Genomic DNA, 15242 nt, shown 5'->3' with positions numbered 1-15242 from the left:
GATAGGCACGAAGCCGCCTAACACCCCTGCGTTAGGAAGGCGACTTAGGAAGGGAGTGACCTAAGACCTGAGAATTGAATATTTAGCGGCGAAATTCTCGCCTCGTCAGTCCTGGTGTCATAGGTTATTTCCTCCGAGGCTCTCACCCAGGGCCCTTTGATTGTCAGCGACTGTTTACTTATATTCACAGCTACCCAAGGAGTAATATTGGGCTTTCCACTATCCGCAACCTTTGGTCGTTAGATTCAGCTTTGCTCCCGTTAGGCGGAGCAGAATGTGGTCTACCCTAGAACCACTTTCGATAAAAGTTTTATGCAAACGACTTAGGGGAACAACTCCAAAATAATTATACAGGTGGACTGAATTAGCGATAAATATAGCCTTTAATTGGGGGAGGCTAAAGGCCTTCATGTCATGTGCAACTGTGATACCGGACAGAGACTCCTAGACTAAATGAACTCTAGCAAAATTCCCTCTGGTAGCTGTTGTTTACGGGACTGAGAAACTGCATGTAAGAACATACCAGATATCTCAACTGATGATTTTTTGGATTTCATTTGTGGGAGGGCCCGTTTGTTGCAGCGGATCGAACCCGGACAATTTGAGTTACATGCCTGCGATTCGAGCTATAGCTATGTGTCTGATATCGGATTTAATGAATGAAAAAATTCAAATCTCTTCTTCTTCTTTTTTATAACTTTCAAAATGTCAAGCTGCTGGCGTACATTTATGTCTTCCTATAAAAACACAGAACTTATGAGATTTTTACATAGTACCCCCATATAAATTCCTTTTAAACCGTTTACTACATCCTTATAGCGAATGCATGCATGTACATATAATAATATTTAATACAAGTTTAAGTGCATTTCTGCTGCTGGTGTAATGCAAAGATAAGGACGTAAACTGTACATAAAAACGTACATAAATATACATAAACTCGTATAAAGTTGTGTATATTTGTAAGGCAATGCAAACGTAATTCAATGCAAACGATAACTCAATCCATATTTCAGAGTATATTTATGAAGATATCTTTCATAAGGATGTTTTAATTGAAATAATATTTTTATGCAGATCATGTTGGATAACGTTTACTGAACGTATATTAATTAATTAAGTAAAGGAATAGATATTACATACAACGCGATGATTGTGTGATGTTATCGCAGAAATTGTAAAAATCTGCTACCAAAGATGAGCGGTAATTTGTATGCAACTTTGGTGCTTTACAAAATATGAACTTCGAGCAGATTACCTTTCACACCCAAAAGATAACAGGGACTAAAACTCCTAATTTTTAATATGCACATTTTAATAAAGTAGACACACACACGAATATTTTTAACTACTATTTTGAAATTTTAAGTGCCCTTAAAAAATAACGTATATAAACAATGAGGAGAATGAAGGTAAAACAAAAGTAACCTAACATTCAAACTGTCTGCCTAATTAACAAAGAAAGTCACGCTCTGTGAACTGTATGAAAGTCAGCTAGAAAGTTGAATGGCTGCAGCCAACCATGCAACCACATTTTTGTCTCTTCTTCATAAGAATTAGACCAACAAAAAACGCAACATTCCTTGGAATATACTGTGACAGGTTAACAAAATTTCTTTATTTGAATAACAAATTTTTATAATAAATTACAAACATACATTTACACCATACGTGTGGGGATGATGATGTTGGTGGTGCATTGAAGCTATTTTAAAAATTTTATAAAAATCCATTTTTTTTTTCATTAAAACAAAATCACTTTTGTAAAACTGCCTAGTCTGTTGTTGGTATCTCTATTAACCGCTCTCACAGAATTGATTGCAAACAAAAGCTCTGCCAGACCAAACCAAACAATTTGCTGCCACTTCAAAAGTTATTTAAAGATTTTAATCTTTTTGGAATTTATTTTAGTGCATAAATTGGAAAACAGATACTTAGTTCAAATTTTTGTTTTGTTTCAAAATAACCCGTGCCAAAGGAAATCCTTAAAAAAGAACAAAACAAACAACAGAAACCTTCAGTTTGTTTACTGGTCCTTTTTTCGCTGAACACTCGAAATGGAAAATAAATCCCACTTCCTGGCATTAATTTCAACTGGAGAAAGTTCAAGCAATTAACACGCCAATTGGAATTTTGGGTACAAACGATAAAAAAATTGGAAGCACGCAGGAATAAGGCCACCGGCTGGCCAATGATAACCCTTGGGATACTAATTTAATTCATTTGGAAAAACAACAACAAAACACAAAATATTTCAATGCTCTTTGCTTTCTATTTAGGGCTATTATGACCACACAGCATGTGTTTATTTTTTGGCAGGGTGGAGGGAGGCGAAAATCTCCCACAACCCTTTCATTTTTTGACAATGAATAAATTTTGTTAAAAATAACAACAGCCAAATTTACAACAATGGTATCTATGATTACCCTTTCAGGGGATGGGTGTGCGGAAATTTCCTGTTTTTCCGAACACTCAAACATGAAAATCCTTTGGAATTAAAAAAGATTTATTTTGAATTAAATATTTGTAGAAATAAAATGCGTGCTATTTTTATTGTTGAAAAAAAATTAAACAGATAATATTTTTTAATAATAAAAAACTAAGAGCTACAGAGAGGTCAAGACACTATGGTACAGGATATTATGTCTTTGTGCATATGTTTGTAACAGCCAAAAGGAAACGAGATAGATCCATGGTTCCTTTTGAGAATGTTTATAGGACCACCTTCTGAGTTGATTTATGCATGTCCGTCTGTCCATGTATTCATATGAACAAAGTTCAGGTCGTATTTATGATCCGATTTGGATGAAATTTGGCACCAGTCACTTATTTGTCATAAGGACGAACCGTATTGAAATTGGAGAAAATCTGTTAAAATTTAAATATAGCTCCTATATATAGATTCGTCCGATTTTAGATAAATGGATGTCCGTCTGTCCATGTATTCATATGAACAAAGTACAGGTCGTATTTATGATCCGATTTGGATGAAATTTGGCACCAGTCACTTATTTGTCATAAGGACGAACCGTATTGAAATTGGAGAAAATCGGTTCAGATTTAAATATAGCTCCTATATATATTTCGTCCGATTTTAGATAAATGGATCCCAAACTCCCAATATTTGTCCGATTAACAAAAACATTTTTTTTGTCTGTGAACATTTTGCACAGTGTACTGAATTAAGTCCAGTTTGACGTCTGTGATGCTCCCATATCCCATGTATATTTTCGTCCGATTTTAGATAAAAGGTGCACCAAAAATCTAATTCTGCCCGATTGACATACAATTTTTCATAGATTTCAAATATCTGTAGATCACAATTTTAATTTCATCCGATTCCATTTTAATGGTCTTCCAAAGATGCTATGTCTGTTCTACATAAAGGATATTGTACATATTATCATCTCTTGTATGCATCGAAAATGGTGAAGTGTACCATAAAGTCGGCCCCATCCGACTTTTGGTATTTTTGATCAAAGGTTTAGACACATTTTAAGTATTCTGATGGTTCTAGCTTCATTTAAAAACGATATGGCTGTAAGTAAGCTTTTTAAGTTTTCCAAAGATATAAATGCATCGAATAAAATGAAATTGCCCAATATAAGGTCCAACAGCGTTTTAATGGTTGTAGCAGAATATACCAACCTATATAATTTATTATGACATGCTATAACAACGTTTCTATTATTTCTGGAAAAGAGAACCGAAAATACCGCCCTTACTGACTCGTATCAGCCAAAAATATTCCTCACATTAATATCAGTAATATTGCCAAAGACACCATATACATAAAATGCAAGGATTTCGAAAAATTTTAATCCGAATATTTTCAAATGTCTTGGAAACGGGAAATATTGCCACGCCTCTTTAGGTTACCTTCCAAGGTATACTTTTAAAATGCCGATACACGTTTCTTCTATTTTGGTACATGTGGTACATATCCACAATATAATCCCTATAATATTATCGAAGCTTCATCACGCTATGGAGGAGGATATAAATAGTTCGACTCACCTAAACTTCACTCATTCCACACCATAATCCCAAATCATTTTTTGGAAGGCGACATTTTTCAAAACATAACCTAAGTGCCGTGTTACTTTGTCGAGTCCGACTTCGAAACCCTGGCCTTAAACTGAAATATGGAACATCCAATTAGCACTCACACTTCAGTTGAACGAATTCTTACTTTCTCCCCCAGCACCTGCATCGGTACTTATTTTTTACGAAAGGGTATTGAGTTTCTAAAGACTCCGTTTCTCATTAAACCCATTTTTTATTACACTTTATTTTCTTTAACCAAAATATAAAAAACGCTGAACAAGAATTAAAAAGAATAATTTGTAGCACCTATTCATTTATGAACTGACTTTAATTTCACGCCTACAGCATTAGACAGTCGAAATGTTGCATCCCCTCACTCACCAATATTATAACATCTAATCAGATTCATATAATTAATTGGTTTAATTACATTTCCCCCCACCGGCTCCATTTTTTTTTTTTTTTTTTTTTTTTTTTTGTCAAAATTCCTAACAAACTCATTTATTTAACAAAAACGAATTTATTGTCTGCTTTTAGGCATTGATATGGTTTCCAGCAATCAATCAAATTTGTTTCTTTGTTCTTACACACTAATTTGATTTGATTTTTTAAAAAGGTGCAAAATGGCTGACTGGTGTTGTAAAGTCCTATGAATAAAAACTTCTTAGCAAATGCTAAAGTTTCAGCTGCAACCCTCCTTGATTTTGACTTTTTATTTTTTACATTTTTAAGATTTCCCCTACTCCTTGTTGCTTTCAAAAGAAAATTTTTCATGAAAATTTCATTTAACAATAATAATAAAGGGAGTTGAACAACTTTACAACAAGAATTTATTGAAACCTTTTTATTATCTTTTCTTTTTGTTATCCCCCCCAAAAATAAAAGGATAATACCTCTTCACAGAAACTAACTTTTTGTTCAGTGTTCATTTGAAATTGGAAATGAATATAAATCCTTTGATAAGCTAATACAATGATAATAGGGCTAAACAATGGATAATTGGCAACAGTTTTGAAGAAAAAGTGTAATTAGAAAAATATTTATATCATTAATTATAATTCAAGAAGGTGAGGGCGAGACAATAGTGGGGCTTTTGAGTTCAAGAGCTTAACTAAATAAATACTTTGTTATGTACTTTTGTTTAAAATCACTGCTTTTTATTACTCTTCAGATTTACATAAATCTCAACATCATGTTGTTGTTTTTTCGTTTTATTCTCGGCTTTCAGTTTCAGTCTTAACCAAAATGTTGATTGACAGCTGTCTTTTATAGTCAAATGCTTTTAATGATGTAAAATAAACAAGGACCCCCTCCCTGTGTGGGTCTTATGTGATTCTCTACACTTTGTCGTATTCAAAGAAAACATATGTACGTATGTATATATTTACTCCGTTGGTTTGTAACCATATTTTTTCATGTTGTTGTTGATGATGATGATGCTGCTGCTGTTCTCCTTGGGAGTCCTTGTGTCACACAAGATAACACCAAACATGTGATATGTGGCAAATCGAACTACAAAAGAAATGTAACAAAATTTGTCATCATAATTTGTCGTTCGTACGTCACCTTTATACATATGAACACTATTCATTCGTACGCATACAAATATTCATACATAGTACATATCATACTCACATCTTATATGATGTTTTATGAAAGTGTGACAATTGTTTGTCTCATTTATTATTTTATAATATTATACATTTTCAGCCACGTTAACGATGGATCTGATTTAACGATGAACTGCTAGAAAACTTGTCAGAAATGTTAAAAGTTTTGAGGGAGTAAAATTTGCTCCAAGAATTTGAATCTAGATTCGTTATCAGTTTACCACAACATTTTCCAACAGGCATTTGATTATCAGTTATCGGCATTGTTATAATTAAGGGCTATCGAGAGATTAACTTTGTGGCTATGATGGGTCTACAAGTCCCCTTTCTCTTGTCTCGGTGGTGTTAAACTATTTTGGGTGATCGGGAACTTTGTACATTCATTTTCAAATTATAAGCAAATAAAAATGGGTTTCCAACTAGCTCCTTAAAACCTCGAATAAATGATGTGAATTTTTAATGGATCCTTTGAAGTGTATTTCACCTTCTGATGGCTAATGCACTGCCTATGTAAGGAATTTTAGCTCAATCTTTTATTGTTTTAATATTTACCCAATATAGTCCAATAAGACTTTTAATTAATCTCCTTATTTTACATCGATGCGTTAACTACCACCAGCTGAGCATTTGTTAATTATAAATTTTCCAAACTATTTCGACCGAATAAAGGGCAATCTAATAAATTCTGGCGTACGTGTTGTTAAAATGTGGTGGTTTTCAAATTTCAATCAATTCGGCAGGTATCAAAACCTAAACAATAATTGAATTCCTATTTATGGGAAGCTGGTGGTTAAGCATGATTTTGACAGTGGTCCACAAACATTTTAAATAGATTTTAATGAAAATCACACAAATAACTACATAAAAATGCTATTAGTATTCTTAGATTTCCCGTTACAGTGAAATGGTGCATTAAATCCGCCTAAATATGCCACCAATATTTTTTAGCTACTGTAAGGCCTTTTTTAAAGTAGTTATGTGTGAATATATATGTATGTATATTAATATGCCTTCACAATACAATTTGAATCCATTAAATTAATTCTATTCACATGATATGTTGATGATGTTGGACGTCAACGTTGTAAGTGTTTACAACAACAATAACATCAACGAAACATTCTGGTCTCGTAATGTTCTGTAAAATGGGTTGGTTGTTCAGTAAACTGTTCATCATATTACTCACATTCTTTTTTATTCAATTTTTCTTCATTCTTTTTCTGATTTTGAAAAGCCCGTTTAAGTTGATTTCTTGTATAATTCTCTCACTTCTCATACACGTACATATATTTGTAACACTGCCTTTGCTTTGTTGCCATTGTTGTGAGCCCCTTCATTCTTAATCATTGTCTTTGGTGCTTAGACTTTTTTATTACATTTCTTATGTCTCATCAGGTGACAGTTTGAATTATTGTTTTATTGTCCCATGCCAGTGAAACTAAACTCGACACAACAACAAAGAAGAAGGAGTGAGCTGGCGGGTGGAATACAAAAAATGACTATGACAAAAAAACCATGTCACTTCGGCATGTGGGAATTTTTTCCTTTCTTCTTCCATGAGGATATGCCATGTGATAAATATACATTTGTGTTTGAAAATTCAAAAGGAGTTTTTTTAAGAAATTTTTATTAAAAATGAAAAATTTTACACCAATGTCAAAAACACACACTCATAACGATATTCGCTACCACTACTATACCCAAAAGACTTTTGTAGATAAATGATGTTGGCTGGTTTTAAAGACCTAATAAATAAATCTTAGCGGCGATGTGTGTTGGAGGTGTGATATGTTGAGGCATTTTGTCAAAGGATTAACAATTGTTATTAATATTTACACTAACGATTGAAATATATTTTTGAGAATTTCTAAAAAGAAAATATTGAAAAATGGGGGTTGAAGGATTCTAGTATGATAAAGTGCGTCATTTGTCGATGTTACTTGTGAAATGTGTGTTATTTGAGCACGTGTGGAGTTGGTGTCATAATTATTTATGTTCAGGTCACTTTCCCATTCTAGCTAAATTAACATAGTTGGCTTAATTAATAATTACGTTTGCAAAATACCGAATATTGGCTAATCATACGTGGCACAAATGTATGTTAACCCTTTGTGGCCCATGTTGCCCACAGGCAACAAAATGTTTTAGAGCTTATATTTAATATGCAGCTAGTAGATATATATTATTTGGATTCCATATGTCAAGACCTGATTATGGATTTTGTTATGAGCTTTTCAGTATAGAGAAGAGGGTAAATTTGTGTACAGTACTAATTTGTGTGTACAGTCCAAATTATTTAAATCGCTTCGTATTCAAATTGTACGAACTCTGCTATCAGAATTACTATTGATTCTGGTAAAAATGAATATAGAGAATAGATTAAAATGATTTTTCTGCCGATTTTGCATTTGATTTTCTTGATATTGGACATTAATTTGAATGTACTGTATCTCCCGAATGCAAGGATGTAGCGATGTCAAATTTGTGAACAGAAATTTGTTTTAAGATTGCGGAAAAAATTCGGGGCTCAAAGGATTAAAAATGTCAGAACTCTATTTCAAAGATTGGGATCCCTGTGGTAGTTTCAAAAAATTTTGGGTCTCCGAGGAAGGTTTCAATGAGTTGCAATGGAATATAAAATTGCATATATATTTTTAAATATCCGACATGTTTTATGTCTTCAGGTCTTAATGGGTCGAAATATTTGTACAGACACTTTTCAGCAATTCATGTTTATTTACCTATATATTTCAAATATAAGATATTTATTAGTTAGTCGAAAAGTATCAAAATTTGCAAATACTAATAGTACGTTTACATTGTACAGGATTAGGTTAACCCAGTAGGTTTCAATTGTCAATTCCTTTGCATATATGTTAAATAAAGCCTCATAAAGTAGGTTAACCCGGTAAAAAGTTCTAATGTATATGCCGTTTTACCTCATATATTTTTTCTGTTTTTTTTTTTCAGGATTGTCATGGTTCTTTTACTGAAAGTAATGCTGCGCCCATACAAGATGATACCCAAAATTATATAGTTTTGGATGGCTTTCAAAATAGCACTCACACTCAGGTTGAATTCTATAGGCAAATCGAGACATGTGATCCCTACGATATTCCATTAGGGGTAAGTAAACAACCACACCGATTGCATTTAAAAAAGTTAATTTATTTAAACTAAATACGAAAAAAAACATAAAAAAGTTAACGAAAAAAGAACACAATATAAAAAAATATTAAACATGTATGGTCTTAAATTGTTTTGTGGCCACAGGTTTACGCAGACTAAAGAACGACATCAGATCCTCACAATTTAAACCTGTACAAAAAAACAAAAATAAAAGAAAATCCCCATAACAAAAAGCCTTATCAGTTGAAAATTTATTACAATCCTTTTGCCGGGGATTACATACCATGAGCCGTCTGTATATCTTCACTGTTGTGATTATCTAAATCTTTATAGAATTTCACCAAAGTCCAATTTTGTCGCATTGTGGCCACACACAATGCCGGTGTCAGGGTGCTATTATTAAATTCTTTGTACGTACAATAGCGCAACAATTCACGTATTAAATCCATATTACCCGAACATGTGGCCAAGGTCAAAGCATTTTGTCCTGTACGTTAATAGAGAATTCATATTGTTCGTTATTTGCCGCCCACATGCGCTCAATTTCCCCGTCTTACCAAAATGGTTAACAGCTCTGACATTGGCACCAAATTGTAAAAGGGTTATGGCCGCCTCCAATTTACCCAGGTAACATGCTTTTAATAGGGCCGTATTGCCATAACAATCAACTTCTTCCAATTCATGTTTTTTATCACCAGCCATGGTGCAGACAATGCGCAACGAACAGATGTCATTTTGTTGGACGCATGTAAGAGCTATAGCAAAATACAGAAATTCGATTAATTTTTGTAAATAAATGTTTTTTGTACATTTAAATTTATTAAACTATAAATTTTACCATTTATTTTAGACATAATGAGGATGCTGTAAATCAATTTATTTTTGCAAGAATTTGTTTACGATTAACTGTATACAACGGAGTGTGATATTTCCTCACTGGATCTTTGAGAGAGAACGATAATTTAGTGGAGATAAACGTCACTTAGTTTTGATATCGATTACAGGTTTTAAACGATCACTTAAACTTTCGGTCTGTTCCCGTACTGCAAGAATCTACTATTTTTTACTACGATAACACTTTTTTCCATATATCACACTCTATAGGAATATTTGCCATCGGCTAACAAAACTAATAATGTCAATTAAGTAAATTTTATAAGTTGGGTCCTTTAGTAGTTTTCACAAGACCTGAATAAGCATAATACAATTAATTCAAAGGCAGAGTGGCCATAATTAGCCTAAATATATAGAACCCTACAAATCATAACGGGGTACATGCTGCCTAATAGTAACCGTTCAACGTGTTCAAACTTTACTACAAAAATCACTGTCACAACTATTATTTTTTAATAATTAATTATGACTTTTTTAAACAAAATTTTATTATTTTATTTTCCTTGCAGACCGATACAATAAAAGTTCTCTGGGCTTTTGGTGACACCGATCCCATACACGGCAATTTAAAGGGTCATGGTAAAAATCGTGGTTTCAAACCATTACATTTGCTTGGACCCATGTTTCGTAAAAATCATGGCAGCTCATCGTCATCATCAACTACCTCAAGACATCAATTGGATACACAAAAATGGGATGTTACCGTGCAAAACGTAAGTGCCACTTATTAATTTTTTATTTTCTTTTTTAATGTTTTTTCTCAATTTTTGTCTTCATTACAGGTTACCATAGACTCATCCATGGACACATTGTATTGGTGTAAAATCATTAAGGCACCCAGTCTAACCGAAAAACATCATATTATTGGTTACGAAGCATTATTGACACGAGCAAGGTATGTGTTATTTGAAAATGACATGCATGTCGTCCTTTGCATCAATTTGACGTGTTTGGCAAATATTTTGTAGAGAAGAAACACACAAAAAGATTCTATGTCATCTTTATTGACAGTTTGGCGCTTTATTATGGTTGTCTACACCCTTTTTTCTATTATTTAAGCATCTGTCAAAACAATAGACATGATATTCAAAAACATCTATGAACGTAATGCTGAGTAATCTACATACATAAATGTCGTTTGCATGATATTACGTCCGTATTTTATATGGACGATATGGTTGGAGAACAATGATAATTGGTTGTACAATGACAATTTCATCATAAATCATTTGGTCTATGTTTGTTTGGTTAGAATAGGTGACAATAAGATAATAGAAACTACAATTTTACTGCATAATCTTTCATAATTTTATACATTTTCCTAGAAAAGACCTTTCGTGCTATTTTAAAACTTTTATTCAATTAGTATTAAGATGCCTTTGGTACTATTTTAATCCCTTTATTCAATTAAGACTTTGAATCCACTTTATAATTTTTTTGTTTTCTATAAATTAATACATAAATTATGACCTCGTTCTTTTGTTAAATACAATGCAGTCATAATCCTAGAAAATATTCCATTTGTTCATTATAGCAATATTTTTTCATTCTTTATCGTGTACATCATTTTCCACTTACCACATTTGATCTTAGAAAATATACGATTCATCAATCTATTTAACCGCTTCCCCACTAAATCTTCATATCTAGATTGCATTCTATCTCTCACTGAATGAGTTAATTTATTTTCAAAATTTATTTCCATTCACGTCATTCCATAAAATAATAATTTATTAATTTTCATATTTCCAATTTATTTCGTTTACCCTTTTGCAGTGTATCAGCACAACCGTTAGTACACCACATGACATTGTTCGAATGCTCTACTAAATCATATCCTGGCTCTGATCCGGCTTCATGGGATGTGTGGGTAAAGAGCAGCGGTGCGGTTTGCAATAGCAATTTATTGACGCCACGCGATTGGGATGCATGTATTACACCAGTTGCCGTTTGGTCAATTGGCTCCACAGGTTAGTTGTTATGGCATGGCATGGCAGACGAACAAATCAATTTGTTTACAACTATGTTACGATAGTTCCATGCATGGGTGTGCATTCATATATCATCGATTCTTGTTATTTTGTTTTTTAGGTCAATTTTTACCACCCCATGTTGGAATACCAGTTGGCGGTAAAACCGGAGCAAAATACTATATGCTAGAAATACACTATGATAATCCCTTAGCTTTACAAGGTAACACCATAAACCAATAAATTGATTTTTTTCTGATTTCATTATGGCAAAATTTATTTTCGTGTTTTATTTTGTTTGTGCATTTTTTCGTTCCAGCCACTGACCATTCGGGATTCCGCATTCACTACAGCAAACACTTGAGAAAACATGATGGTGGTGTCATGATTTCAGGCGTTTCCGTTTCCGACACCCAATTAATACCACCCGGCCAAAAGTTATATCGTAATGTTGGTATATGTGGTCCCTCCTGTTCGAACGTGGTAAGTGTTTTTATTTAATTTAACCATAACCTTTGTCATTTATTTATTTATTTTTTGTTTTCTTGTTTGCACCAACAGATGTTTCCCGAAGATGGTATTAAAATAATTTCCGGAACTTTGCATTCACATCGTGCTGGCCGTAAAATGACGTTAAGACACGTACGAAATGGCAAGGAATTGCCACGAATCATTGAAGATGATAATTATGATTATAATTATCAGCAGGTCAGACAATTGGAAAATGAAACTGTTGTCCTGCCTGGTGATTATATTATAACCGATTGTGCTTATGAGGTAAGCAGGTGGAAAATACTGAATAATTGTATATTTACATATATTAATTTAAAGAAGATTATCTGAAAAAAATTCAACATTAATATATATCATTCCTGATATAATTGTGAACATTAAAGATTCATATTTTCATAAAAAAGATTCATATTTCGTGAAAAAATTAACAGCTCTCATTAATTGGGTACAAGAGTAGATATACATAACCTCACTTTAATTTTTCCTAAACACTATTAACAACATTTCTATTTTATTTATTGCAGACTACATCACGTAAACGTCCTACCTTTGGTGGCTATTCGACCAAACAAGAAATGTGCCTCTCCTTCATTACATATTATCCTCGCATTGATCTGGCCGGCTGTTATAGTATGACACCCGTACGTGAATTTTTCGAAACATTTGGTGTCTATCAATTCTATTCACTGAATATGACAGACGTTGAGAATTTATTCCTTTACAATGGCAATGTATTGGACTATATACCAAATACCATATATGCAAAAACAAAACCCAATAGGGCTAATATGACGGAAGAAGACATTCTCTACGAAGAGTCCTTACTAAGTAAGTAGTCGTATATACTTTATAATTTAAATTATATTTACTAAATATATGTTTTTTTCCTTTGTAGATAAATTAATTATATCCGATCCCGTGGAATTTCATGATCGTACTTTTCTATCACATCTGAATCAACTGCCATGGTCGGAGCCATTGTTTACGAAACGGGTTGAGCAGAGCATGATCAACGGCAAACATATGACATTCTGTCGGGTTTCCAATGATGCTATATCTATTGTTAGTATTTTGGTTTCATTCTCCCGCTTTCAATATATTAATTTTTGTTTCCATGTGTTTTTTACAGCCCTCGGAAATTATACGTTATCCGAACTTTACCACATTTGTCAAGCCACCCAGTCTGTGTCCCTATCAAATGTTAATGGACAGTGCACCCTTAAGCTCTAAGTCAGCAACCATCACAAGCACATCACTGAAATATTACATTTTAAGTTACTTATTACTTTTAAACTATTCTATATTTATGCGTTACATATAAGGTTACATACAACACATACACATATTTTCTTTCTCACCCTCCTTTGTAAATATTAACAACACACCTAGTATTGTAATAACATTTAATAAAAGTGAGATACTGAATTGAAATTTAAAACTCAAAAGTTTTAAAATTTTACATGATTTGGGTCCGTTAATACTTTAAAAGTTGAAATTATAGTATATATACCTAATCTAACCAATAAATAAATTATAAGTAAACTATAAATATTAGTAATCAAAAAATAACTCATCTGTCCAATAATAATCTATGTTAAACAATTTCCATTTAATTTTAACGGACCCTTATCACAGTATCCAATGTAAGGCTGAATCCCATACACATTACAGGAACTGTCCAATATATCATTAATTTTTTTAGAAGTATTAAAAATGTGGCTGTTCTAGATTTTTCATTTCATTGCAAAAGTCAGCAAAAAAAACAAAATCTAAACAAACATATCCGGATAATACAATGAGTCATAAAATTAAGGATTTTGAAAAGTCATTTAGAATCTCTTCACAATTCTTCTAATGTATATTTGTTTTAGTAATTATATTCTGTAAGCCATTTGTACTTATTACAAGTTTAACATGTTAATCATATAATTTTTGAATCCAAAGATTTAAATCTAAGTTTAGTTTTTAGATGTTTTTGGAATAACAAAAAACAATAAATATATCTTAAAATATTTTTTTGAAAAAACATTAATGGTGTTTTTAGTTAAAAGGAGGTTTTGCGATTAGATCAAAAGATATTTTTATATCCTTGGTATTGCTCATACCAATTCTGTGGAGAAAAGTAAAGGTGGCATTTATTCCCAATGCTGGGAAACCTAGCCACACTTTCCGGAATACTACAGAACTATTAGCCAAATGTCCTAAACACAACAGGAGATTACACACTCTACCACAACAGAAGTTCAATTGCTTATATTTCATTTAATTTTAATGACTTTTGGATAACAATACCAAGCAGCGTGTCCTGATATATATGTCAATATATACATGAGGTATGGGCACCGGTGCGGGCATTTTCTACAAACTAAATAATAATTGTAGCGTTTTTATAGCAGAGATTTTACCAATCCTGAAAGTAGCGGAGTTAGTCAAAAAACTGTGTACTAGTGACTCGTTATCGGCACAATTTCGATAGTCAAGCGGCACTTAACGAAATTAGAACGTGGACTATAAACTCTGTTAGATTAGAACGTCGACTGTAAACCTGCTCTACGGAATATTCATTTTTCAAACAATTTGAAATTGATAGATGAGTTCCAATTAAAAAGGCTTGTCATTATTAACATCTCAAATGAGACAACCTTCTGTAATTATGCCATGCCAAAAACGCATTTATTTATTTAAAACATAAAAACAAAAATTAAGGTGGTGAAAATTACAATCAATTTCGTAGTCATATTAAACCATTTGAAAAAAAAACATCGCAGTCAAAAGCAGTGTGACCAGATCAAAATAAGGTTGCAGCTAAATCTGCATTAAAATAATGCTAGAAAATTCTACAAAATAAATTAAAATGCCAAAAATAATGCTAAATTTTGAAATGTTTTTATACCCTCCACCATAAGGTGGAGGCGTTGGGTAACTGTTAATAACCAATAAACAGTCGTGGAGGCGAGAATGGCGCCCCTCCCATATATCCATCTCAAGGTTTGGGACACTACCTTCTTAAAGTGTCTCCCCTAACGCTGGGGTGTCATGCGACCTCGTGCCTATCAGCGTTCCACGGTTTGCAGTCAGG

At 32.8% G+C, this 15242-nt stretch overlaps 2 protein-coding genes across 2 annotated transcripts in view; one reads left to right on the top strand and one right to left on the bottom strand.

Annotated features, from left to right (window-relative positions):
- The window catches only part of LOC133322726 (MOXD1 homolog 1), a 30867-nt gene extending 17383 nt beyond the window's left edge, over positions 1 to 13484 (top strand). Inside the window, exons 2-11 of the mRNA XM_061531691.1 lie at positions 8628 to 8783; positions 10190 to 10393; positions 10463 to 10575; positions 11457 to 11650; positions 11772 to 11873; positions 11970 to 12133; positions 12212 to 12427; positions 12688 to 12991; positions 13059 to 13225; positions 13293 to 13484. Coding sequence (XP_061387675.1) covers positions 8628 to 8783; positions 10190 to 10393; positions 10463 to 10575; positions 11457 to 11650; positions 11772 to 11873; positions 11970 to 12133; positions 12212 to 12427; positions 12688 to 12991; positions 13059 to 13225; positions 13293 to 13484 — 1812 coding nt within the window. The remainder of the gene's footprint in view (positions 1 to 8627; positions 8784 to 10189; positions 10394 to 10462; positions 10576 to 11456; positions 11651 to 11771; positions 11874 to 11969; positions 12134 to 12211; positions 12428 to 12687; positions 12992 to 13058; positions 13226 to 13292) is intronic.
- LOC133322758 (DNA replication inhibitor plutonium) lies at positions 8893 to 9640 on the bottom strand. The gene is made up of 4 exons (XM_061531723.1): positions 9625 to 9640; positions 9344 to 9541; positions 9070 to 9273; positions 8893 to 8975 (listed from the first exon to the last, which is right to left on the bottom strand). The coding sequence occupies exons 1-4, from the start codon at positions 9638 to 9640 to the stop codon at positions 8893 to 8895; spliced, it is 501 nt and encodes a 166-aa protein (XP_061387707.1).
- Positions 13485 to 15242: the final 1758 nt, after the last annotated feature.

This window comes from Musca vetustissima, unplaced genomic scaffold (genome assembly GCF_032173495.1).
Source record: "Musca vetustissima isolate MV318-11 ecotype Yass unplaced genomic scaffold, APGP_CSIRO_Mvet_v1 utg17462, whole genome shotgun sequence".
NCBI classification, from domain to species: domain Eukaryota; kingdom Metazoa; phylum Arthropoda; class Insecta; order Diptera; family Muscidae; genus Musca; species Musca vetustissima.
This window is presented reverse-complemented; position numbering and strand designations above follow the sequence as displayed.

Coding starts and splice junctions, on each gene's coding strand:
- LOC133322758 (XM_061531723.1), bottom strand. Junction 9,274..9,343: donor CAGAGCTGTTAACCATTTTG/GTAAGACGGGGA, acceptor ATTAACGTACAG/GACAAAATGCTTTGACCTTG. Junction 8,976..9,069: donor AGATATACAGACGGCTCATG/GTATGTAATCCC, acceptor TTTTTTGTACAG/GTTTAAATTGTGAGGATCTG.